Source organism: Panthera pardus, unplaced genomic scaffold (genome assembly GCF_024362965.1).
Source record: "Panthera pardus isolate Hobbes unplaced genomic scaffold, ASM2436296v1 HiC_scaffold_22, whole genome shotgun sequence".
NCBI classification, from domain to species: domain Eukaryota; kingdom Metazoa; phylum Chordata; class Mammalia; order Carnivora; family Felidae; genus Panthera; species Panthera pardus.
In genome coordinates this window covers 53,776,589-53,803,356 of record NW_026526788.1, presented here as the reverse complement: position 1 = coordinate 53,803,356, position 26,768 = coordinate 53,776,589, and the positions used below count along the sequence as shown (strand labels likewise).

At 39.0% G+C, this 26,768-nt stretch overlaps 1 protein-coding gene across 3 annotated transcripts in view; it reads right to left on the bottom strand.

Annotated features, from left to right (window-relative positions):
* The window catches only part of TBC1D12 (TBC1 domain family member 12), a 107,853-nt gene extending 81,461 nt beyond the window's left edge, over window positions 1-26,392 (bottom strand). Inside the window, exon 1 of one of the 3 annotated variants that reach the window (XR_008424889.1) lies at window positions 25,262-26,388. Coding sequence is in view for 2 of the 3 variants with exons in the window: in XM_053909747.1 (XP_053765722.1) it covers window positions 25,262-26,187 (926 nt within the window). In the remaining variant the exon portion in view is untranslated. Of the gene's footprint in view, window positions 1-25,261 lie in introns of all 3 variants that reach the window. The other 2 variants (XM_053909747.1, XM_019445135.2) reach the window with 2 other exon arrangements.
* Window positions 26,393-26,768: the final 376 nt, after the last annotated feature.

Sequence of the window (26,768 nt, the reverse complement as noted above, 5' to 3'; positions counted from 1 at the left end):
TTATGCAAAAATATAACTTATCAAAACAGACTTGGGAAAAAGAGAAAATATCAATAGTTTCAAATTCACTCAAAAAACTGAAAAGTTAAAATTTCTCCCCCCAAAAATCAGGCATGGAAGTTTTACATGAGAGTTCTACCAAATTTTCAGGATACAGATTATACCAATATCGCATAAACTGCGTTAGAGACTTGAAAGAGAGAAAAATCCTTAATCATATAGGTAAGGCCAATATGAAATCAGTAACAAAACCAGGCAAGAACAGCTTAAGAGAGTAAAATAACAGACCAATCTAACTCATGAACATAGAGGAAAAATCCTAAACAAAATATTAGCAAACTAAGGGGCGCCTCACTGGCTCAGTCAGTTGAGTGTGTCTAGCTTGTGATTTTGGCTCAGATCATGATCTCACTCACAGTTAATGAGTTCGAGACCCGCAGGGCCTGCCAGCCTGTCAGTGCAGAGCCTGCTTGGGATTCTCTATCTCCCCTTCTCTCTGCCTCTTTCCCACTCACACGCTCTTTCATCAATAAATAAACATTTAAAAACAATGCTAAGTTTAAAACAAACAAACAAACAAACAAGGGGCATCTGGTGGCTCAGTCAGTCAATCGTCCAACTCTTGATTTCAGCTCAGGTCATGATCTTGCAGTTCTGGGAGACCCAGCTCTGTCAGCACAGAGCCTCCTTGAGATTCTCTCTCTCCCTCTCTCTCGGCCCCTCCCCTGCTCGTGCTCTCTCAGTCTCTCTTTCTTTCTCTGTCTCTCAAAATAAATAAACAAAAAGTAAAAGTAAAAAAGCAACAAAAAAGCAAGATGCAGAAGAGTATAGGCAGTATACCATTTTTCTGAAGCTAAAAATCTATATAGTAAAATAATAAGAAAAATGTTGTGGCAAAAACTGTTGCTTATATTGCCAAATGAGTTCAGGTTAGTTGTTACCTCTTAGAGGTGAACAGGATAGTAAGACAGTCATAGGAATATTTTCAACAGTATTGATAATGTTCTATTTCTGAGACTGGGCAAAGGGTTCACCAATGTACACTGGGCATCATAATTCATGCATCTGTTACATATTTTCTTCCATATATGTCAAAAAAATACTAGTTTTTATTAAGTTATGTAAACCTAATATCTTGATTGGAACTCCCTGGTAACTGGAGAGTGCTAACTAAAACAGTTAAAAGACTGCATGTTCTGAATCTACCATTTGGGGAGCTATAAAACTAGCCTTTTCCTGCATGGTGTTGGGCATCCACTTTTTCCATAAACTTAGGTACACTTATTTGGGATGAAGCTGATAAACATTTCAGATTTTAAGTACTCCTCTTTCTTTTAGTTTCTTTTTATGTTTATTTATTTTTGAGAGAGAGCGCGTGAACAGGAGAGGAGCAGAGAGATAGGGAGACACAGGATCCAAAGCAGGCTCCAGGCTCTGAGCTGTAAGCACAGAGCCCAAAGCGGGGCTTGAACTCACAAACTGCGAGATCATGACCTGAGCTAAAGTCGGACACTTAACCAACTGAGCCACCCAGGTACCCCAGTACTTGTCTTAAGGTCAATTCACGTATATATATAATTTTGTCTCAATCATTAGACTGACATAGTTACTGGATCACAAGACTTCATGCTAACAATTAGCTCTTGTGGGGGGAAAGAAGTATACAATGAACAACAAATTTTGTTTGTTCTTTTACAACTACCACCAACTCTAATCACTGTCCAGTGTCAAGTGTCAGATCTTTCTTTCACTACAATCTTGTTTCAAATCTAAAAACCCATAAATCGCTTCTCTCCTCACAATGCATAAACAAGGTAGCTTTATGAAGGGAAAAAAAAACAGCATTTCATTCTCTATACTAGAAATGCAGAATTACATTTATAATTAAAGCAGGCTAACATAAAATAGAAGGGGTTGTGCATTTTTTCAAATGCAGTAAAAAATAGCTTCAAATAATGTGATCTGGCTGAGAATGCAGACAGAGCAACAGAATGAGGAGACCACAACCTCACGTGAAGATGTAGCTCTACCAAAGGAGGGTAATAACCACAGACCAGAAAATTCTCCAAGCGCAGAGATTTACAGAGAGCCCTTGGGGGTGGTCATGTCTCTATACTTGTACCTACGATTAATGTATCGTAATCGCTACCAAACACATTCTCATATGAAAAACTAGTCTATACATACTAATATTATGTATTAGAACTCTGTAACTCTTTATAAATCACGGCCAAAATGCCAAATATACATGAATCTTTCTGTAAAGACCATTAGAAAGTATCCTGCATCACAAAAAAATCTGTTAAGATGTGTTGTGTGTTTACATGTGAAATTAATTTACAAGGATATTTTAGACTTCCAAAATTAAAGTCAAGGAATATTAAATTCTTAAACAACAGTAGGCCTTTCTATGGATGTAGTTTCTGAAGAATCTTGATATGACTGGAAAAGATAAAAAAGGAAAAAAGCAAAATAAATTTATAGCCTCCACAACAGAAAGCCTGGCTTAATATATATTCTGGTATAATATTACAATGAAAGTAAGTTCAGCATGAAGTTTAAATTTTCATTAAATCATAAAAACAAATCAAAGTTTACATATCCAATAAACACTGGTTACTATAAGAAATTTCTGTAAAAGAAAGATGAGCCAACAGGTATCCAATTGCTAAGAAAGGCCACCAGATAATGTTCCACATTAATTTCTTATGCCACTAAGAAATTTTGGATTAGGTTTTCAGGTTATCCCCTGCTACAAAAACTGTAAATAAAAGGCATACATTTGCAATGAAAAGTAATTTTAAGAAACTGTTACAAATACATGAAATTGTATTAAAACATTACAGATCAGGGGCGCCTGGGTGGCTCATTCGGTTAAGTGGCCGACTTCAGCTCAGGTCATGATCTCATGGTCCCGGAGTTCGAGCCCCGCGTTGGGCTCTGTGCTGACAGCTCAGAGCCTGGAGCCTGTTTCAGATTCTGTGTCTCCCTCTCTCTGACCCTCCCCCGTTCATGCTCTGTCTCTCTCTGTCTCAAAAAAATAAAATAAACGTTTAAAAAAAACAACAACACATTACAGATCAAATGGGCTCTACTGGTTAGTCTAGGAAAAGAATACCACTTTATTAAATCCTAAGGGAAAACATAATGAAAAGGTACATTAATAGTCCAAATAATATGTCATATGCTGTCATTCTTCTTATGCCCCATCCATAGTCCCCCAATCCACTACTAGGGGACTGGTGAAGTTGAGGTCTCAATGCATACAAATGTGTGGGACTACGTTCCTCCTCACCACCTTTTCAAACTAAACACACACACACACACACACACACACGCGCGCGCGCGCACAGTTCCCTTTTTTCCTATCCCCCAACATATTCAAATTTCTTAAATTAAAATCAATACTAAAGATTCTTAGCAAAACAAACCAAATGTGTTCAAGTACACACACATACGCAAAAAAAAAGAGGACAATTCTCCTCTCTGGATTCCAGAGATAGAGGTTGACTGTATGAATGATATTTATATGGCAGTGTTGGGAGGAAAAGGTCACTCCTATTTTGTATTCTTCATGTTTCAGGGGAGAGATGGAAGGGGAGGGACACTCCTGGCTTCTTTCTGCCCCCTTATGTAACTCTTCCACCTGCAGGGTTAAATTTTGGTGAAAGACATTGCTAACAGCAAAGATAGTTTGTTCTGCTTTCCTAACACGACGTTGTTTCCTCTGTAGCTTCCTGCCTCTGACCCTCAAAGGAAAGGCCTGCAGTGCTAGTGACATCTCTGCCTCTGACCCTCAAAGGAAAGGCCTGCAGTGCTAGTGACATCTCTGCCTCTGACCCTCAAAGGAAAGGCCTGCAGTGCTAGTGACCAGCTGGAGTATTCCATCAGGTGAAGTATTAGGAGGCACACTGCAGCCAAAGACACGTCGTCGTTCAGTACAAATTACATCAGCATAAAGCTGATGTTTTTAGGTCCCATTTGTCTGTGTCCTGTGTTTTCTTTTTCCTACTGATTCCAAACTCAGACAGTATGATAAAGAGATGCTATTTACTGGTTCTCCCCAAATTCTGACAGTCAAGTTTTTATAATCTGAAAGTATCTTATTGCTTCAGACATACTAGAAATATCACGTGTTATTCAGATACACTAGAAAACTATGTGTTTTCTGTTTGGGGTGGGTTTTTTGTTGTTGTTTTTTTGTTTTTTTTTTTTCAGTCTGTGACATCTTATCCCCAATCAACACTATGTTCACACACACAACTGTCTACACACACACACACACACACACAAACACACTATTTTCCATTCTCTCCTCTAAATTTGTGCCTGCTCTTTTTAGCAAAAAGAAAATGAGAAAATCTGTTGCATCAGTTAAGAAATAGTACCAGTTGAGAAATAGCAGTTCAGGGTTTCCATATCGCTGAAAACATAAAAAAGAAAGAGACACACCAAGAAAAAAACTGATGTGGGTTTTAGAAGAGAAAGAGAAAAAAAGGTCTGCTCTTCTCTCTCCATGGCTTTCATAATAAAGGTTGGTGAATGACTCCTGTGTATTAATACTTATTAATATTTGCTTCACATACCTGTGTACTTCATGTTTCCAAGATTTCTTTTATCACACAAAAAGAATAACATATGATAAAACAATCAGACTCCTTGCCTGCTACACCTTATTAAAGGATAAAGCTAGCCTTTTTAAGGAGCAAAACTTACACCACGATTTCTAAAGTAGCAAAATCTTCAGGGCTTCAGTCTTCAAGAACTGCCAAACCCACTTATATACCCAAGACAAAACCATGTAAATCCCACAGCTTCTGGGACGATGGAATTTGACACTATAGAAAACTGAGAACACCTAAGTCCTCGATCTTCTTATTGCCCACAATGTCAGCTCCAGGAAAAAAAAAAAGTGACTGTTTTGCCTAACACTTACATCTATAGGACTATTTTAATTTTTTAGATTAAATTCTAATCATCACTTAAATGGAATTGTACATAAAAAGGGGTTAGAATGCTTTTCCAAACAGGAATCCAACTTTAATCAAAAGAATAAAATCTGTTAAAAAAATAAAAAGAAAACAACAACAAGAGCAACAACAACTAGAAATCCTGACCTTATATTCCAACTCTGTCTCAGTAGAAGCTAGACTGCTGAAAACACATCAACTTCCTGGACTTTGTACTTAACTTTCCCTGAAGCATAATAAAAGGCCAAAAAGAAAACATTATCTAGTGATCATGGAATGCCACAGTTGACTGCATAATTAATTCAAAGAAGAAGTAGTACTGTCTCTTTAAAATTCAGTACTTTGGCTACCCTTGAGTATTTTGGATTAAAGATCTGGCATGAAGATTACTTACATTCTTTCCAAACCTCAATCATTTTTCACTTGAAAAAGACTTTCAGCTGACTATATGCAAAAAAAAAAAAAAAGTACTTTTTCTGCCAGATAACTAAGGCTTTTTTTAATTCCAAGAATTTTCTTTTTCAGGCTGTTTCTGGATATTGTCTTTGTTATTACAAATTGTATAAATCAAAAAATACAGAATTTTTATTTAATATACACTGCTAGACTAACCTACATATTTTCAGAGATCAGAACGATCAAAAAAAGAAAAGAATTCACTATTATTTACTCTGTCAAAAAAAAAAAAAAAAATCCCACACAGAATTTTAAGGCTGAAAGTGAAGATTATAATTTTTTTTTTTTAAGTATTTTAGAGCTGTTAGGGACTTTAGAGAGTAAGTAGGTCAAAAGTTCTTCATCACAATGACCCTACATGAATGAGTTAGAGGAGGTCCACAAGTCTTCTTAGTATGCATAATTTGTTTTTTATTGTTTTTTTTTTTTTTTTTAAGTTTCTTTTGAGAGAGAGAGAAAGAGAGAGCAGGGGAGGGGCAGAGAGATAGGGGGAGAATTCCAAGCAGCTCTGTCATTGCAGAGCCCGACATGGGGCGTGATCTCACAAACCATGACATCAAGACCTGAGCCAAAATCAAGAGTTGGGTGCTTAACCAAATGAGCCACCCAGGTGCCCCTCTGTGTATAACCTGAAGTAAGCGATGTGCTTATGTAAATTTTTCTTGGGTAGCTAGCTGTCTACAGCTGTCATCAAATTACCCAAGGATTCAATGTGCTACCCTACCACCCCAGGAAAACCAACAAAATCACTCGCCAAAGTCACATCACTAGAGACCTGTAAGAGCTTCACAACCATCCCTATTCTCTTCCATTCTAGACCTTGCAAAAATGTTTCTTGTTATTCATTTAAAGTTCAAAAACATAAACTATTTTTATTCTTTCTTCTGTGTTCATGTCAGCAAGTCACCTTATTGTAGGTCTTATTTCTTTTCTTTTTTAAAATATCTTATTTATTTCTTTGTAAGTAATCTCTACACCCAATGTGGGGCTTGAACTTATGACCCCAAGATCAAAAGTCGCATGCTCTACCAACTGAGCCAGCCAGGTGTTCCTATCTTATATCTTAAAGTATGTAAGTTTTGGGCAATATTTTACTAATAGAAATCTTTTTATTCTTTTGCTGCAGGAAGAGAGCAAAACAGAATAGAATTAAAGGGAAAGAAAAACTTATAAAAATATTTTTTGTTTTGTGTTACATACTAATTACACTATGTATCAAATGCTTCATGAGGAACATCTTCATCGCTCTATTCCCCATGTAGTACCCTAAGACATTCAGAGGGAAGATAGAAACCACCAGAAGAAGAGAAAGAGTACAGAAAAGAAGTTTTAGAACAAGAACATGAGTAACAAGGAACAACATCAGCAAAACATGAACAAAGTACTGCAATCACCAGGAGGTAAGCTATTTTTCTAAAATGGGAAAGAAAGGCAAGATAACCACTGATGATGATGAATAAAAATCCACATTTGTGGATACTTTTCCATTTATACCTCTTGCATAAACAAAAAAGAAATTATGTTGGTTTTTTAAATTTATAATAAAGGTAAAATATATATACTTAACCTTCAATAATGGATACAGGGTTTCTTTTTGGGGTGATAAAAATGTTCAAAACTAATTGTGATGATGGTTGCACAATTCTGTGAATATACTAAAAACCACTGAATTGTACAATTTTTTTAATGTTTATTTTTGAGAGAGATAGAGAGATAGCAGGGGAGGGGTAGAGAGAGAGGGAGACAGAGAATCCCAAGCAGAGTCTGCAGCTGTCCAGTGCAGAGCCTGATGTGGGGCTCAAACCCACAAACTGTGAGATCATGACCTGAGCTGAAACCAAGAGTCGGACGCTTAACTGACTGAGCCACCCAGGCACCCCTGAATTGTACACTTTAAATGGATCGGTTATATAGCATGTCAATGATACCTCAATAAAGTGTTAAGTAAAAAAAAAAAAAAAAAAAGTGACAATATTCAGAAATAAGAGCAAAAGAAAAGTAGAGTTTATCCCAAGAAAGACTCAATACTGTAAAGTCAATCAGTGTAATCTACCATATTAGCCATCTAAAGAAGAAACACCTTATGATCATATCAAATGATACATTTGACAATATCCTAAGTCCAATCTTGATTAAAAACAAAAATACACAGAAAATCAGAAATAGAATGGAAGTTCCTTAGCCTGGTTAAGGGTACCTTTAAATACACACACATAAACCCGACAGCTAACATCATACTTAACTGTGAAAGATCAAATGTTTTGTATATTAGAATAATATAAAGACGCCTGCTGTCATCACTCTCATTCAAAATTATACTGAAAGTCCTAGCCAGTGCAGTAACATAAGAAAAAAACAAGTCTTATAGATTAGAAAGGAGAAAAAAAAAAGCTTCCCTATTTGTACAAAACATTATTGTGTACCTAAACAATCCCATGGAATCCATAAAAAAAGCTCCTAGAATAAATACATTTAGCTTGGTTATAGAATGTAAGGCAAACATCAATCATATTTTTATACATTAGCAATGAATAATTGGAAACTAATATTTTAAGAAGTATATCATCTATAATATCTCCAATATTAAGTATTTACATATAAATCTAACAAAACATGAGCAGGATGTGTATGCTGAGAACTATAAAACACTGATGGGGTAAATCAAAAAAGACCAAAATAAATGGAGAGAGCTGCTGTATTCAACAAACGGAAAATTCAATTTGGCAAAAATGTCAATTCTTCCCCAAGTTAATTAGTAAGGATTATCTGTAAGATACAGACAATTCTAAAATTGATGTGGAAAGGTAAAGGAAGTAAAAGAGCCAAAAAATACTTGAAAATTAGAATACCTCATTAGAATACAATCTTTCTGATGTTATCACTGTATTAGACTGTGAGCTCTGTGTTCATCACTGTATCCCAAGTGCTGTGTTTACACACATGAAAGTCTGCAAATCTGAGTGGCTACAGAGAACTATTTGTAGTTATCTTAGTTCACTTGGGGTACTATAACAAAATACTACAAATTTGGTGGCTTACAAACAACAGAAGCTTATTTCCTACATTTCTGGAGCTGGAAAGTCAAAGATCAAGGCACTGGCAGATTCAGCGTCTGGTGAAGGTCTCCCTCCAGTTCATAGACTACTACTGTCTTTTGCCTCTGTCCTCACAGGGTGAAAGGGGTGAGAAAGCTCTCTGGGAGCTCTTTCATAAGGACATTAATCATTGGGGCTCTACTCTCAAGACTTAAGCACCTCCCAAAGTCCCCAACTCCAAATGCTATCACACTGGGGATTAGGTTTCAAAATATGATGGGGGAGTAGAGGACAAACATTCAGTCTATAGCATTAGTCTAATGGAGGAGTGCAGTCTAACGAGCCATTATTATTTCCATAAACCTTTCTCCCCTATGAGCCATTTCTTCTTGCATCATTCCCTTTTGATACTTTTCACTATCTATCTTATATACTGATCTGAGTGTTTTAACCTATAAATGTTCTGAGAACAGGATTATGCAACATTGACAATGCCCTGCATATAAGATATTTAAAATAGTCAGTACATACTTTATTTTTTAGACTAACACAAAATGAAAATTGGCTGTTTTTCTTTTGATGTACAGTTCTGTAAGTTTCACCACACATACAGATTTGTGCAACTACCACCACAATTGAGGTACAGAACAGTTCCATCACCCCAAAACACTCCGTCATGTTACGTCTTTGTGGTCACCCTCTCTCCTAAGTCACGTAAAGCACTGGAATGAATCTGAAGATAGACTTATAAGCCAGACTCAGTGAAGAGAAGTAAATCTTGTCTCCCCCATCTCATGCTCCCTGCTAGTATCACATCATAGCCTTTCAATTTATGTCCACAATATGATCATCACTGACTTTACCAGAAAGGCCTTATTCTAGCTCCTTTCTTTCCTGGAATAGAGTTGGTGTCCAAATATGCTTGTTGAATGAACAAGGGAGGATTCAGGCAAACAGAAATTAGAGAGGAGAATGACAACTCATTCTGGCTAGGATAAACTCCAAAGTATGAATAGGAAAGAACAGATCATTTTATTTCCTTGCCCCCAAATCCTCAACAGTCCCTAATGTCTATGGAAAAATTTTAATTCTTCATCCTAGTATTAAAATCTATTCACCACTTGTACCCATATAATCTTTCCATCATTAGTTCCCACTATTATTTCCACAAGTAAGAAAAACATATGTAGCTGCAGCATACCTGCGACCTGCTCCCACTTCTTTGTGCATTTGCACCAATCCCTGCTGAAGCAGTAGCCCAATGTGACTGCATTTGTATCATATGGCCTTGCCCTTCAGTGCTGATTAGACTGCACTCTGATAAAATAGGAACAAATTCATTCATAGGCTGAGACAATCAGATTCCCAGGATTTTTTTTAAAAAAATGTATTTATTTATTTGGAGAGAGAGAGAGACAGCGTGAGTGGTGGAGGGGCAGAGAGACAGGAAGACAGAGTATCCCAAGCAGGCTCCACACTGCCAACACAGAGCCCAATGGGGGGCTCAATTCCACAAACCATGAGATAGTGACATGAGCCAAAACCAAGAGTCAGAAGCTTAACTGACTGAGCCACCCAGGCGCCCCCTCCCAGGATTTTTAAATAGAAGACTTAGAGATTGAGTCAGTCGAAGGCTGGAAGATGCATGAACTGATAATCAGGTAGAGAGAGCTGAGATAGCTTTATAGGGTTTTTGCAGGTGGAAACCATGCATCGAACAACCAGGAGACAGAAAAGAGATGAGAAAAACCATCCCTTGAAAAGCCGAGAAACCACTGTTTCAGGCACTCTATATAGTCCAGATATATTTTATTTCTAATTTCCAAAATATCCACAAGATGCCTATTACATGCCTGTAATAAACCTTCCTTCATTTAAGGTAGTTTAGGTGGGCTTCTGTTCCTTAAAACTGCAGAAAATAACCCTAACATATGAGCCAAACTCTATACTTTTTCATACATTCTGTACTTTCCGGTCTCTATGCTCTAGATAGCTTATATACATATTTTATTTCCCCTAAGTACAAACTAAGTTGGTTACACATACTTAGAAGTGCAATATAGCCAATCTAAAAAGTTTCTACTTTTGTACATCAAATGATACTATCAAGAAAGTGTAAAGACAAGCCATAGGAGGACACATTTCCAAATTACCAACATGTAATAAAGGGCTAGTATCCAGAGTATATAAAGAACTCATATAGCTCAACAACAAAACTACAAACAGCCCAATTAAAATGGGCAAAAGTGGGGCACCTGGGTGGTTCATTCAGTTAAGTGTCAGACTTTGGCTCAGATCACGGGTTCGGACCCCACGTCGGGCTCTGTACTGACAGCTCAGACCCTGGAGCCTGCTTCAGACTCTGTGTCTCCCTCTCTCTCTGCCCCTCCCCCTCCCTCTCAAAAATAAATAAACATTAAAGAAATGTTTTTAATGGACAAAAGATTTGATAAACATTTCTCCAAAGAAGATACACAAATGTTCAACAAGCACATGAAAATATGCTCATCATTAGCCATTGGGGAAACGCAAAACCACCATAAGATACTATTCCATACTCACTAGGATGGCTATAACTAGAAAAAGAAAAAAAAAAAGGAAAATGATAGGCGTTGGGAGAGGAGGTGATTAAGTGGAATCCTTGTACACAGCTGGTGGGAATGTAAAATGGTGCAGCTGCTGGTGAAAACAACTGGCTGTTCCTCAATACGTTAAACATTTAGAATATGACCCAACAATTCCACTCCTAGATATAACACCCAAAATAACTTGAGAGGTATTAAAAACAAACAAAAACAAAAAACTTGCGCACAAATGTTCACACTATTCATAAAAACCAAAAGGTGAAAACAACCCAAATGTCTGTCAATGGATAAGTGGATAAACAAAATGTGATATATCCACATAGTGGAATACTATTCAGCCATCAAAACTATGTACTGATACACACTACAACATGGATGGGTCCTGAAAACATTATGCTAAGTGAAAGAAGACACAAAAGGCCATATATGATTTCATTTATACAAAATATTCATAATACACAAACCCACTAAGGACATAGATTAGTGGTTGCCAGGGACTTGGGGGGAGAAGGGAGTGGAGTGACTGCTAATGGACATGGAATTTCCTTTCTGAGTAATGAAATGTTTTGGAACTAAACAGTTGTGATGCCCGCACAACAGCATGAACACATCAAATGTTACCGATGGTAAATTTTATATGTATTTCACTATAATAAAATTTTAACAGGTTTCTAAAACTAAACTTCCAGTTATCAGTTCTTAAAACATGGTCACCAGTTTAATTAACAGACTAAACCCACATCTTTCAGTATTAATAAGTATGCCAAACCAAAAACTGTATCTAAACCACACAACTTTGTAAAGTAAGAACTATTTCAAGGAGATTCACTTTTATTTTTTTTCTGGCTGTGTCTGGAATTAAAAATATTAAACAGAAAACTAAATTTCACTGTTTAAAGCTTTTTAAAGAAAATACAAAACTGTTTATATTGAAAGCTATTTACTCTACATGAGCTGGTTTTAAGTTTTAGCAAATCTAAAATGCAGGCTAATAATAGACAAATGTGTGACAGTAAACAAATATTATTTAGTATGGTTTCTTAAGAATGAATAAAGAATGAATAATGAATAAAATGATAAAAGATGAATGTGTTTGCTATCAATAAAAGATCAAAAATATAAAAGAGTGATACATCTAGTTCTACTGAAATTGAGAATAATTTGTTTTGCTAGGCAGAAAAGCTAAAGAAGGGGCGCCTGGGTGGCTCAGTTGGCTGGGCAACCGACTTCGGCTCAGGTCATGATCTCACGGTTTGTGAGTTCGAGCCCCGTGTCGGGCTCTGTGCTGACAGCTCAGAGCCTGGAGCCTGCTTCAGATTCTGTGTCTTCCCTCTCTCCACCCCTCCCCTGCTCATACTCTATGTCTCTGTCTCTCAATAATAAATAAATGTTAAAAAAAAAAAAAAAAAAAGAAAAGCTAAAGAAAATGATTTACCTCACAAGTGGAAAAAATATAAAGGATATTTCAAAACTTGCAACATCATAAAGGCAACATTTATCAGAGTTTCACATTTCTTTTACATTGTAACACTGTCAGTTATAGCCGGTGTACTATAGATTTTTTCATAATCTATATAAAAGTTAGTCCTTTAAAATATGGACTGTTTTGCAAACCCAGTGGTAAGTAACAAGAGTTTTAGGCTCCACCAAAATTAAACTGATATAGCCAGATCTACCCAAGATAACCAAATTTAAGGGTTGGTAGACCCCAAGTCTCTCTGACTTTACTTAATCCTTGAAAAGAATATGAAAGTGAAATCATTTATGCCTGTTTGTACAAACCTCAACTATTCACATATTATGTCTAACTATCTGCTTGGGGATAAATCTATTATACTAGGATATTAGTTAGAGTACTTCTTCCAGTACAGTTAATGTACAACTGAATTTGCTTGGTTGGCTTCCTAATGTATTTTAGCTTTGACTCCCCTCCAACATTCAGTTCTTCAGTCCCATCCTACATTGCCCAACTGGTTTCTCTCCTACAGAAACATCTCCCCGAAGACAGGCACCAAAATACTTTGAGAAATGATACCTATTAAAGTAACAAGTGGGGAGCCTCCCAGAGTGACCACTTCAAAGGTTCCAGACATTTAACTGTATTACATTCTTATACATTTTAAACAGTATTTAATCCAATAAATCCTTGTGTTCCTATACATACAAGGCTCCATGTTTCCATGCAGAGACAAAAAAAAAAAAAAAAGAGCAAGAAAGACATGTTCCCTTTCTCCAGGGAATCTGTATCTTACTAGAAGAGATACATACACATACAAGTAATTACGAAGTCTCGCTACTTCGTCTACCTCATTCAATCCTCAAAAATGGCCAAAAGGCATACTGCCAGCATCCACTTTTATGAAGCAATGTACAGAACATGTGTGCACACTGGATGTAGTCTTCATCTTACAACTTTACACTCTCAGGGTTTTCCCTGAAGTTGTTTCCTTTCTGATCCATGACAGCAAAACCACAAGCCTAAGAGCTATTATGGGGTCTTTTCCCCCTCATCAAATTCCTTATAAAACATGATAGACATAATTTTTCACCTGACTCTCCATTTTCATGTCATCCCACTTTCCTCAAAACAAAAATCAGATTCAAAGTTTTCCCCCCTTAAAGCTTCACAAAAAGGCTACTGGTGTGTAAGATATGTCATTCAATTTGTTAGTGATTCCTTCTGACAAGGATTGACTGTTACTTACATCAACTACCACAAGTGTATATCCAAGCCCTGGTTTCACAAGTCCCAAATCATCTGCCACTCTGCTGCAAGAGTCAGTGTTCTAAAATGCAATTGAGAGGGGCCCCTGGGTGGCTCAGTCAGTTAAGCTTCTGACTCTTGATTGTGGGTCAGGTCATGATCTCACAGTCTGTGAGTTCAAGCCCCACATCAGGCTCTCTGCTGTCAGCAAGAGAGCCCATTCAGACCATCAGTCCTTCTCTCTCTCTCTGCCCCACCCCAGTTCAGGCTCAAGTGTGCTCTCTCGCCCTCTCTCTCACTCACTCAAAAATAAACATTTAAAAAATAAAATAAAATGGAGGTGCCTGGGTGGCTCAGTCAGTTAAATGTCCGACTCTTGGTTTCAGCTCAGGTCATGATCTCATGGTTTGTGAGTTCAAGCCCCACCTCGGGCTCTGCGCTGACAATGGGGAGCTTGCTCAGGATTCTTTCTCTTTCCCTCTCTCTCTGCCCCCAACCCTGTCCCACTTGCACTGTCTCTCAAAAATAAATCAAGTTAAAAAATTTTTAATAAAATAAAATGCAATTCTGAGCATGCTGTCCTTATTTTAAAAGTCCATCAAAGGTCCTGTGCACTGCTACCCTTCATGGAATAAGTTCAAATTGTTAACTTCTGTCATAAACTTCCTCATAATGTAGCTTCAACCTTTTTGCCTCAGTTTTTGACACTCTACCTTACCTGCACTAAAGGCGGTCACACTGAGTATCTGCAGTCCCAAAAGTGCTGTGCTATTTCATGTATAAATTCCACACATCATGTTGTGTGCCTGTACAGTCTTCAGTTGGCCTCATTCCAATCTCGGTCATTCCCAAGCATTCTTGTTTCATCTACCTACCCCTAAGCTTCCTAACTTCCTACCCCAAAGTTAATCACTCCTTCAGTGCTGCTGATTCATCCTGTACCTTCTTTTATAACACTAATCAAGTACTGTGTAAGTACTGATTTATGTGACTCCCCCATCTTAAGTTTAATATTGCTTAATTTCCTTAGTGCCTCATATACATAATAGGGCTGAAAACCATTTGTTGAATAAATAAATGGTAAGAAAACTGCAAACTAACTCGTAAGAACTATGTATGCTTAGGCCAGAGGGTCCAAAAACAAAAAAGAGGTTCAGAAATAATCTTTAAATTTCTGAAGGGTGATTATGTAAAACAAAACAAAACAAAACAACAAAACAAAAACAAAAAAACCTGACTTATTCTTTGTGGCTCTAAAGGGCAAATCAGGACCAGAAACATTACAAAGAGATACACTGTGATTCCACATAAAGAACCTTCTAACAATTAATACCACCCTCAATAGGCTGCCTTGAGGAAACTGACCTTGTTAGTAAAAGAAATCAAGCAGAGGCTAAACAACATCCATCAGGTGCCTTAAACTCTCTAAGAATAAAGAGACAAACACACTTAGCTCTAAGGTGGTGGTTACTGTTGGTTTGTTTTGTTGACCTTTTGCTCAGGTCAACCTAGAAGTACTTCTTGAACTGATGGTACCCATCATAGAACCTATCTTCCAGCAATATAGTAACCTTCTAGTGACCAAAGTGTCTCTTCTAAGTTTTTTTATTTACTTATTTTTGAGAGAGAGACAGCATGATCAGGAGAGGGGCAGTGAGAGAGGGAGAGAGAAAGAATCCCAAGCATGCTCCATGCTATCAGCACACAGCCCAATGAGGGGCTCAAAGTCACGAAACCGTGAGATCATGACCTGAGCTGAAGTCAGAGCCGTAACCTACTGAGCCACCCAGGCACCTCTCTCTCTCTCTTTTTTTTTTTTTTTAACTTTTTACAGAGAGAAAAAGAGCGTGCGAGTGGGGGAGAGTGGCAGAGGGATAGAAAAAGAGAGAGAGAGAAAGGGAGAATCTCAAGCAGGCTCCAGGCTCCATGCAGAGTCTGATGTGGGGCTCGATCCCACAACTCTGGGATCATGACCTGAGCCTAAACCAAGAGTCGGACACTCAACTGAGTCACCCAGGTGCCCCAAATTGTACTAATATCTGAATCTATCATATTAATACCTAAACTTTTAGAGCCTTAATTAAAACTTTATATATATCAGCTGTCATTAAAAGATATTTCTGCTGCACAATATGACCTATTATGAGGCCATGAGAGGATGGAACACTAGGGAAGTTAAGAGGGAGGTATAGCAGATATCTTTAAGAAGTTGCCAGAAACTTCTACAAAGGCATTGAGGTAAGCAGAGTAGAAAAATAAATATAAGCATAATCTGTAGTAATACTCTTAAGCCTAGAGGCCAAAGTGCAGAGCTAACTTCCAACCGACGACATGTATGTTCCTTAACAATTTTTCTCTGTACATACATCTTCAAACTCATTCTCTTAACAGTTTCTTCTGTCTCTAACTTACACCTTCACAACTTCCAATCTTCTTTATCTTTTTTCTTACCACCTTAACTGGAATAGTATGGAAACAAAGTATTTATCCTCAGTTTTATTTTATAACCCGTCCTGTTTTTCAAAAGCAAATAATATGAACATTTTCTGAAGGAAATGGACCCTCCCCCCTCAAGCCTCTAGAGAAGAATGGGGCCCTGCTGACATCATGATTTTAGTCCACTGAGGCTGATGTTGGACTTCTAACCTACAGAACTCGCAGAAAATAAATTTCTATTTTTTAAGCCAAAAAATGAGCATTTTCTGTTTTTCTTACAAAAAACAATTAAACTTACAGTTTGTGAATACCTTTCTCTTGAGGGAACAAAAGTGTTTCCCCTCCATGACTAGACGATAACTACAAACATTCTTGATGAAAACCAGATTTGGAAATTGTAAATAATGCCCCATGTATGATGGGTAGGTATACATTACAGTATTTTGGAAAATATGAGAAAATAGCACATAATTTGATTTCAAAACTATCATGTTCAGTTCCAAACTTAAGATGTTTTAATCTCTGTGGGGTTAGAAACAGGCAGATGGAAATATTTTTTAGCCAAGAAATGTATCCCAAAATAAAATTCAAATTAAAAAGAAATCGAAAAGCCAAATTCAAAGGTAAATTAAACACATTATCAAGCTCACACTCAAACAAGCTCTAACTAGGAGCACAACCTGTAGTTTGGTTTCCTAAGGTAAACTTCTCTTAATTGCAGGAAAGAGCCTGCTGAAAACCCAGACAGTCACATGGGTTTCCATCTCTTTCTTCTTTTGGCCACAGAAATAAGAAGTCCAAGAAAGGCTGAAACAGCAAATTCTAGAGGGAAATAAGCCATGTGCAATCTGCAGTAGTTTTTCTTAAAGGCATGGAAAAGAGTTACAACTAGCAGCAGAAGGAGGAAAATTAACACCTTTTTTTTTTTTGATGAGCTATAAATAAAGAGAGATAAAGTTATGACTCCATGTTGAAAAGATCTGAGTAAGGTTTTGAAAGTTAAAGCTTTTCACAGAACAGGCAAGCAAGGCTTTCCACATAGTATAAAATAAAAGTAAAGGACCCTTCCCACTAAAGGGGGGAATAAAAAAAGGAAGCTAAGATTTAATCAGGCAGAGATGACTTCTCAATCTAGTGAAGGTCAGCAGAATACTTCTCTACTGTATCCGTACTTACACTCACCAATTACAGAGGACCTACCTATGATCCAAGTTTAAAACAATAAGGTAATGTGAGCTATAAATGCATGTTGCACCTTCTTTCAATTATTATCTGAGGAGACCTGCCTGCCTATCAACAATTATTTCTGTAATTATGTCTGGGAACCACCTGCATCAGAATCCTTCTGGGGAGTCCTAGTTAAATATTTGGATTCCTGCTGGGCCCCACAAAAGATCTAGTGAATCAAAGGATTGGCGGGGGGGACTTAAGGAATCTGAATTCTTAACAACCTCCTCCCTCCAGGTAATTTTAAAATACACGAAAGTTTAAGAATTACTGTAGTAGGGTCCAAGCAACTATCACTCAAAACTACCTGGGGACAACTGAGCATAGCTAAAAGGAGTTCCCAGGAAGAAATATGCAGCCTCAAAAAGGACTGACTTTCCCTTCTCAGTACACATAGAGATGAGTAACAGATGTGTCACCTCAAAAATCTCCAAATGTTTCCACTCTTCCCAAAGCTTTCCCACCACAACATACTAAGCATGAAATGTATGAGTGAGCCAAGCTAAACATTTCATGAATTTAACTTAAAAACTGGCTTTGCTTGTCTATAAGTTCCTTAAAACAATAAAAGATACAAATATTTTAATCTTTCTCAACATTTCTTCCTTTCAGTTCCTTCTCAGATTTGCTTTTTAGTCAAAGCTTCAAGACTTCTGAAAATTTTAGATTATTACATTATAGTCCATTTTAACACCCATCCAATACCAAATACAAATTATGTTTAAAAATCTACTACACAAATTGTGTAATGTTTCTTCAGGTAGTACACAAAAAAATCCATTCATCCCTTTCTTTCTTTCTTTCTTTCTCTCTTTCTTTCTTTCTTTCTTTCAACCAATGGATTTCAATGATGAAGCTGGGGAAGGGACTGTGGCTGTCTTGATGAAGTTTAAGTAACAACATCTGAACCTTCCCTCTATACCACACAACAAGTACAAGGCACTTAGAACATTATCTCATGGACAATCTCATGAGGTAGGTATCACCATTATCTTTACTTTATGGATGACTTGGCAAAGGTCCAGAGGGGTCAAGTAACTTGTTCAGAATTATACAGCTAGGTAAGCTAATTCAAACCAAGGCAATCTAATTCCAGAACCAGCATTTTTTTATCACTACACTATCCTGTAGTTTGTATATGCCATCTGCCAGAAAGCAAGTCCTCTGAATCTGACAAGGTAGGGGTTGTGGATTCTGGAGAATCCAATTTTTTTAAATGTGTTTTCAGGTAATTTTGAAGTATAGCAAAAGTTAGGAATTACTCATTAAGCTATTAGTTTGCCCAAGTAGAACACTGGCAACCTTTGAGACATAACTCATGGTCAGGAAGTTAAGGTCTCAAATTCCAATATGTTGATTAACTACAATTTACTTCATTATCCTATTCTCTCTCCTACTCCAAAGAAATTATAAGGAAAAAAATCTAGAATTATTTTGCCCAAGGTCACACAATTATTTAATGGCAAAAGCTACCCAGGACAAAAACCAAGTTTCTTATCTCTCAAACAAATAGTATTTTCACTACACCAAAAGCTATGTTTGTGTTCATAAACTTCTCATGATTCACAGAAATTGGTACATTAGCTTCAAATCTTAGGAATCAGATCTTTGGTCTAGTTCTGATTCTTTTATTAATTCACTGTGGGCAAATAATTGTAAAATAAAATTGTAAAATAAAAACAAATTCCTTAAAAGGTCACAGGAATATTTACAGAATTAGAAGAGAAAATACACAAATAATTTTGGACAAATATGAAATTATGTAGAATTAAAATATGATTTCATATTTTTCTAGAGGCACATAGGTAGGTACTGGTTGTTAAATCTTGTAAATACTGCCCCAAATAGTTTGATGTTTTATTTATTTTTAAGACAGAGAGACAGAGCATGAGTGGGAAAGGGCAGAGAGAGAGGGAGACACAGAATCTGAAGCAGGCTCCAGGTTCTGAGCTGCCAGCACAGAGCTTGATGTGGGGCTTGAACTCATGAGCTGTGAGATCATGACCTGAGCAGAAGTTGGACGCTTAACCAACTGAGCCACCCAGGTGCCCCATGCCCCAAATAGTTTGAACTGAAAGCTTAAAAAATCAATGCTCTAGGACCCCCCTAAAAGAACAACTCACTACCGTGCCTAACTCATTTCCAATATTAAATTAATACCACCTTACTAGGTGATATCTAGCAAATAAAAGATTTCTCTGATAACAGCACTGTTGATTTTATGTAGGATATTAAGTGATGAATGAAGTGATCCCTGAAGTCCCTTCGAATTTAAAGGTTTATTATACAGTAAAACACAACTATGCACCAAATAAAAATCTTTTAGTCAGTATGTCTATGCTGAATGACATGTAAGTTTAATTAATAGTAATACACAAATGTTGGTTTCTTAGTTGTGAAAAATGTACCACAATGTGATGTTAACAAAAGGGGAACTGGGTGAGGAGTATACCAGAACTCCCTGTGCTATCTTTGCAACTTTTCTGTAAATCTAACACTAGTCTAAAATAAAAAGTATTTTAAAAATAAAGTAAATCTCTATGCCCATTTTTAATAGTTCATAAAATTTCTACCAAAGAGTAATAATCTGCTTTGTTATTGGGATATTGTGTTAAAAATGTTGATTTAGTCTCACACTTCAAAATAATATTTGAGTACTTAAAATTATCTTAGTCTCATAAAAATTGTAGTTTCCCACTATTTTATGCCTGATTTATATTCAGATTACCACATTTTCAAGCATCCACCTTAAAACCATGAATTTCTAAGGTAAAATCCTTGAAAACCAGAGCTGGATTTCCAGTGATTTAGTGCTTTGTGTTTAGAGATGGGGAGGGGAGTTGACAGAGTTGAGAGGCTGGGTATCAGACACAGGAAACAAATAAAAACACTCCTGAGCCATTAGCTCCTAAGTCTAATATAGCTGGTTGCTTCATGACACTCTAAAATCTTAAAAGACTCTTATTTTTATTCTAGAGCAATTAATTACATATTCTTTTCAGCTTTCCTAAAAATTTCAAACATTTTACTTATAATTAACATATAAACAATGTCCAAAGGAGTTTCATTACAGACACAGAAATGATTATTTTCATGTTTACTTTTATAATCTCTGTGTAGTAACAAAAATGTAATATTTAGATCCAGATATTCCTTCATTCTCCTTACACAGAATTACACCACCCCTATATTAAAGAAATGCTGGACCTCCTGGGTAGCTCAGTCAGTTAAGAGTCCCGACCCTTGATTTTGGTTCTGGTCATGATCTCAGTTGTGAGACTGAGCCCCTGTTAACCAGCTCAGCACTGGGTGTGGAGCCTGCTTGGGATTCTCTTTCCCTCTCTCTTTCTGCCCTTCCCCTGCTCCTGGCTTGCAGGCACTCTTTCTTTCTCAAAATAAGTAAACAAACATTAGAAAAGAAAAAAGAAAAGAAAAGAAAAGAAAAGCTTGATTTAGGGAGCTATAAAAATCTTTTAAAACTTATCAGAAGTTTGGTATTTTGCCTCTTTGTTAAAATGTTGAAGTTTTTTCGAGAAATAGGTTTTGAAACTGTAGTTATTTTATTTTATTTAAAAAAAATTTTTTTAACGTTTATTTATTTTTGAGACAGAGAGAGACAGAGCATGAACAGGGGAGGGTCAGAGAGAGAGGGAGACACAGAATCTGAAACAGGCTCCAGGCTGTGAGCAGTCAGCACAGAGCCCGACGCGGGGCTCGAACTCACGGGACCGCGAGATCGTGACCTGAGCCGAAGTCGGACGCTTAACCAACTGAGCCACCCAGGCGCCCCACTGTAGTTTTTATTTTAGTCGGCTGGGAGGAATATACACTGTGCAACAAATAAGAGAGTCCTACCTGACAGAAATCTATGATGGCTTGGGAATTATGTTAATTAGGTGAATTATGATTTTGCCAAAGAGTGTAAATTCTAGGTGAAAAATGAATGTGGTACATCTTGTTTCTGAGAACGTTAAGAAAAATTATAATTATAGGAATTTAAAATTCTCAATATCATATGTAACAAAAATATATATTCTGAATAATTTTCATATCGTGGAGAATGGAGTTTGTATAGATACAAAAAGAAATCACTAAAAAAGCCTTTCGTATTCACTATTCAGCCTAAGTGCGATCGCTTCTCGGCCTTTTGGCTAAGATCAAGTGCAGCCTAAGTGTAATAAAAAGGGTTTTGTGAAAAGTTTTTGCCACAACATTTAGTAAGTTTCAGAAGTCAATAATTCTAGAAAAAGCTACATGGATCTGTAGGTTTCATAATCTATAAAGTCAACTTTCTTTTTAAAAAGAAGGAAAGAGTCTTCAATACTTCTCAATATTAGCTATGCCCTTTAAGGCCACCAAATTCTCACAATTCACATGAAGACTTTGTGGAAAAAAAAAAAAAAAAAAAATATATATATATATATATATATATATATATATCTCAGCACTACCTGGAGACACAGATACCTGTGTGTTTCTAAATAACCGTAACTGTGCCAATCTGAAGAAAACGCAAGAGAATTAAATGGCTTAAAAAATACATCTATAAAGGGTTGTATCTACCTGAAAAATAAACCATTCTAGCTTGAAAAAAAAAAAAAAGACATGAATTTGCCTGAAGGACCCATAAAACAATTTAAATTTATTTTTAAAAGAGTAATGAAGAGATCCTTGAAGAATGAAGGCTAACCTGGAAATGAGATTTTTTGAAGTTTTCATCTCCTTCTCACTGCTAAGTTGGTGATAGTAGAGATAGTGGTAGTCACCTAACATTTTAAAACATTTACCGACAGGAAAAGGCCAAGGATCTGAGGGAATATTACTTGTGGGGCTCCCATAGTCAAGTCACAATTCACAGAGAGATGCCCATGTGAAGCTGAGGCAAGTGCCCAACAGGGACTGAAATACAACTCACCTCACCTGGAATGGAAGGGAGGAGAGAAAAAGCAGGAGATGAGGATAGAGCAGTCTCACCCTGGACCAAATTCCTTTAGCTCCTACATAATTTCTACTCTACTCAATGAAGCTTCTGTCAATTTAGAAAACTTTAAGATAACTCTGTAGTAATAGATATCCTGCTGTAAAATACTCCCCTCTTTACTTAAAGCAAACGTGAAACTATTCCTTAAAAGTATTTATGACAGATTTTTGCCAAGAAAAGAGAGGAAGTGGAAAGAAGGAAAAGATGGAGGACAATCAGGTGAGAGAGGGAAAAAAAAAAAAAAGCCACAGGTGAATACAAATTATGATCAAATGTAAACCTGGTCTGAAAATCAGGAATCCTGGCTTCTAATTCCATCTCTGCCATGAGCTAACGAAACCACCTTATGTAGATAGTGCGCTTCCTCAAAAAAATGAAGTTGCAGTAGGGGTTGCCCCCAAGAACAAGAGTACATCCAAGAACAAGATATCTCCAAAGGGAGCCCTTATCTAGAGCTTCCGAGTTAAGAATGACAATTATATACACGAAGGGGGGAAAAAAAACCTCTTAGGTTGTCAGGGCAAGGTAAATTTCTGATCGTTCTGCCCAGGAATAGAAGATCTCTTCAAAATTACCTAGAGAATAATAGACAAAGAGTCCATAAAAGTTTCCAATTCAACACAACTTGAGCAAAGTTCTTCATACCACTACTAGATATCGTAGATTCAGAAAGTATCATAGTCTCTGCCTTTGGGGTGTTCAGAATTCAGTTAAGGTTTTGGTTAAATGTGACTGTGCCCTTTTCCAAGAATGTTATACAAAGAAGTAATGACATCTAGAATCTTGACATTCAGATTTCAATTAAGAAAACCGAGACTTAGGGGCACCTGAGTGGCTCAGTCCTTTAAGCATCCGACTCTTGACTTCGGCTGGGGTTAAGATCTTACCGTTTTTGAGTTGGAGCTCCTCGTCTGGCTCTGCAGTGATGGCACAAAGCCTGCCTGGGATTCTCTCTCCTTCTCTCTCTGCCCCTCCTCAGCTCACTCTCAAAATAGATAAATAGAAAGAGAGAGAGAGAGAGAGAGAGAGAGAGAGAGACAGACAGAGAGAAAGAAAGAAAGAAAGAAAGAAAGAAAGAAAGAAAGAAAGAAAGAAAGAAAGAAACACAGACAGACTGGGGCTTAAAGAAATTAACTTCATGGTACCTGTTTTGACTCAAATTCAGTGCTCTGATGCACATGAGTAATATGGCTACGTGAATGTCAAATAGCTTTATTAACTGAAGTACTATTAGTGAACTCCTATGAATCGATTAAAGAAAAATTTTAATTATATCAAAATTCCTGCCTACTGTTAATATGAAAAAGTGTATTATAATAAATTTGCCCTATTATTCATAAATTGCGATGTATATATACATATTTGTCTTCAAACTTAATCCCTAGTAGCCTGCCCTCCACCACCATGTAAGGGACCAGTGTCCAAATTATCTCTATTCCCAGTGGTGGCACAAAGCAGGCACTCTGGGTATACTGGTTCAATTAGTGATCTCCAAAGCCCCTTCCAAGTCTAAAATTGCCTGACACCTGACATCAAAACATGACCACTAAACCACCCAAAGGCCACACAAGTTCACAAATGTATAAACTTAGTTCACCTTGAGAGCTTTTAGAATACTGCCACTATAAGCTTTAAGTATGTTTTTGCAACTATACCCACAAACATAGATCTCACTACTATATATTTTACCCAATGAGTAACACAAGATTACGATTTCCCAATCTTGATTTAAAAACTTTATAAATTATTTGTGAATTTATATAAGCAGGAAAAATAAGGGATAATAAAGTAGAAAAAAATATTACAATGAGAAGATTGTGCCTGTGTCTACAAATATGCACACTAATTGTATAATCCTCTAAAACTTGAGCTGTATAATTTGTTTCTTTCACTTCTATCAAGATCCCTGAAAAGGAAACAAAAACACAGGAGAACTCTGGAAGAGTTTATAAGTTGGGAATGCTTTCCTATTTGCCTAGAGATTAAGGGGGGAAAAAAGCATATCAAGATCTGACTCCAGGAAAATTGCTATTTCGTTAATGAGCAATAGGATGAGTAATTTCTTACTATTTATCCCTATCAAAGCCCTATTCTGAAATCTGCAATGTCCAGCACCATATCTCAATTTCAAGAATAGCAGGTCAAAACACAAATACAATAGCATCAAAAACTAAAAGGTTGCTGAAAAAAAAGCGTAGGCCTATCTGGCAGTAGAGAAGAGAGATTTTCTAGATAAAGCGCCATAGCCATTTGGCTTTTTAAGGGCTGGAATCAAATTGTAAATTCCAAACTGACTGCATTTTAATAAAGGCCGTTAAAACAAATAGTTAAACACTATGAAACATAACCACTTCTAATTTCAGGAATTCCCAAGCTAGACTCCACGCAACTAGACATCTCTGCAGAATGACTTCCCTTTCTCTTTCACAACCACACCCGCACACACAGACCGCCGCGCTCACCCCCACTCCCCAACCCTACTCCTCGTAGTACAGTAAAAATACACCGAGAACAGAGCAGGTTGTCTGCTTATCCGGAGGAAGCAAAACTGCAGCCATGGCTTTAGCACGCTGGCAAGGCCTGAATACACGGAAACCAGGTGTCAACAACAGGTATAGCCTCCAGCCCACAGGGAGAGAGATTCGCTCCCCACAAAGTTGGCAACTTCTCCTACACACAACACAATGCAGACCCAGTTCCTCTTTGCGGGTGACAAATCAAAGCTAAGTCCTGACGCCAGCAAGAGCCCGCGCGGAGACGGCCCCCAAGCCGCTCTCGGCCAGTTCCTGGCCTCGACCTCCGCCCTGGCCCCGGTCCCCGTCGCGACCCCTAACCCTCCCCGAGCCCCGGCGCAGCCTGCGCTGTACCTGGCGAAGAAGTCGGCGAAACCGCCGCTCCGTCGAGCCCGGGCCGAGGTCCCCGCGGCGCCCTGCTCCGCGGCGGGCGCGGGCACCGGCGGCCCGGCTGGGGGCAGGTGGTCGCGGCTCACCTCGAACGTGTTCCGAGAGTTCACGTGAACGTCCGAGACGCCGGGGCGCGGCTCCGCGCCCGAGCTAGTCCTCTCGGCGGGGGCGGCGGCCAACGAGCCCTCCTGTGGACCCCCAGCGCCGGCTCCCGGCCGCTCCAAGTCCTCGCTACTGCTGCTGTCGCTGGCCGGGCTGCCCCCCGAGCCGCTGCTCGCACCCTGGGACTTGTCGGCGTCCGCCGCCGCCAGGCAGCAGCTCCGCAGCGGATGCTCGAGTGGCGCGGCCCAGTCGGACGGACTGCCCTCACCGTCCGCGCCCTCGTCGCCAGGCCCCTCCGGGGGGAGGCGGCGGTGGCGCGGGTCCCTGCCGCCCGCGCGGGCCAGCTCTCGAGGCTCCTCCAGGTCGCGACAGTCCTGGCCCGGCAGAAAGCCCGAATCCCCGTTGGTCATGCCTCTGTGCCGCGGCGCACGGGCATCCGCCGCCTCCGCGCCTCGGTGCTTGGAGCCTGAGTCCCGCGGGCAGGCGTCCGAGCGCGGGGCTGCCGGGGGCGGCGGCGCGCGGGGTTGGCCAGCGGGAAGTGGACAGTAGCACAGCCCCGGCTCCAGCTGTCCCCCGGCCGCCGCGAGGTAGCGCCGAAGGAGCTGCTGAGGCGGCGTCTCCTTCTCCTCTTCCTCCTCCACCGGCAGCTCCACAGCGCCGACGCCTCCGCCGAAGCCGCCCGTGGCCCGGATCATCTTCCTGTCCTGGCCCACGGGCTCCGGCGCCGGCAGCGGGAGCAACTTGGGGTTTCTTCCCGAACAGGCTCCTGCATCCTCCGGACCCACCATCTAGGGCCGGGTGAGCGCCGCCTGAGGAGACGACGGAAGAGTCCCCGGCGCAAACTCGGCCCGGGAATAGCCCTGGGGGCTGGGGCCGCGGCGGCCGCCGCCGCAACGTTCCCAGACCCACCCCTCCCACCCCGGGCTTCTGGCAGTTGCGGGAGAGCGGGCACGCGCCAGAGCTCGCGCACGCACTAACGCCGGCCCGGTCAAACCCCCGAACTGGATATTCTGCGAACCATAGAGACAGTAGCTAGAGAGGCCCACTCCCTGACACTCTTGCGGCCAATCTGGGATCCGCCATCTGGATGGTGGAGGCTGGTTGGCTCTCTCTGAGCGTGACAATTCTTACAGAGGCACGGGTTTGACTCGCTTAACAAAAATTCACTTGACGTACTTAATTTATGGGAGTAGAGTACAGGATATTAGATGTAAGCCCTCCCAGCTCCACTTGTTCAGTCGACTTTACGCTTTTTCATGCATCTTCTCTATCGCCGTTGCTATAATTTAGGGCTTCAGCGCTTCACCCTCCCTTCTCCCTTCTCCACTTCATCTTCCATAATATTAAGTTACCTTTCTTATCTAGCACC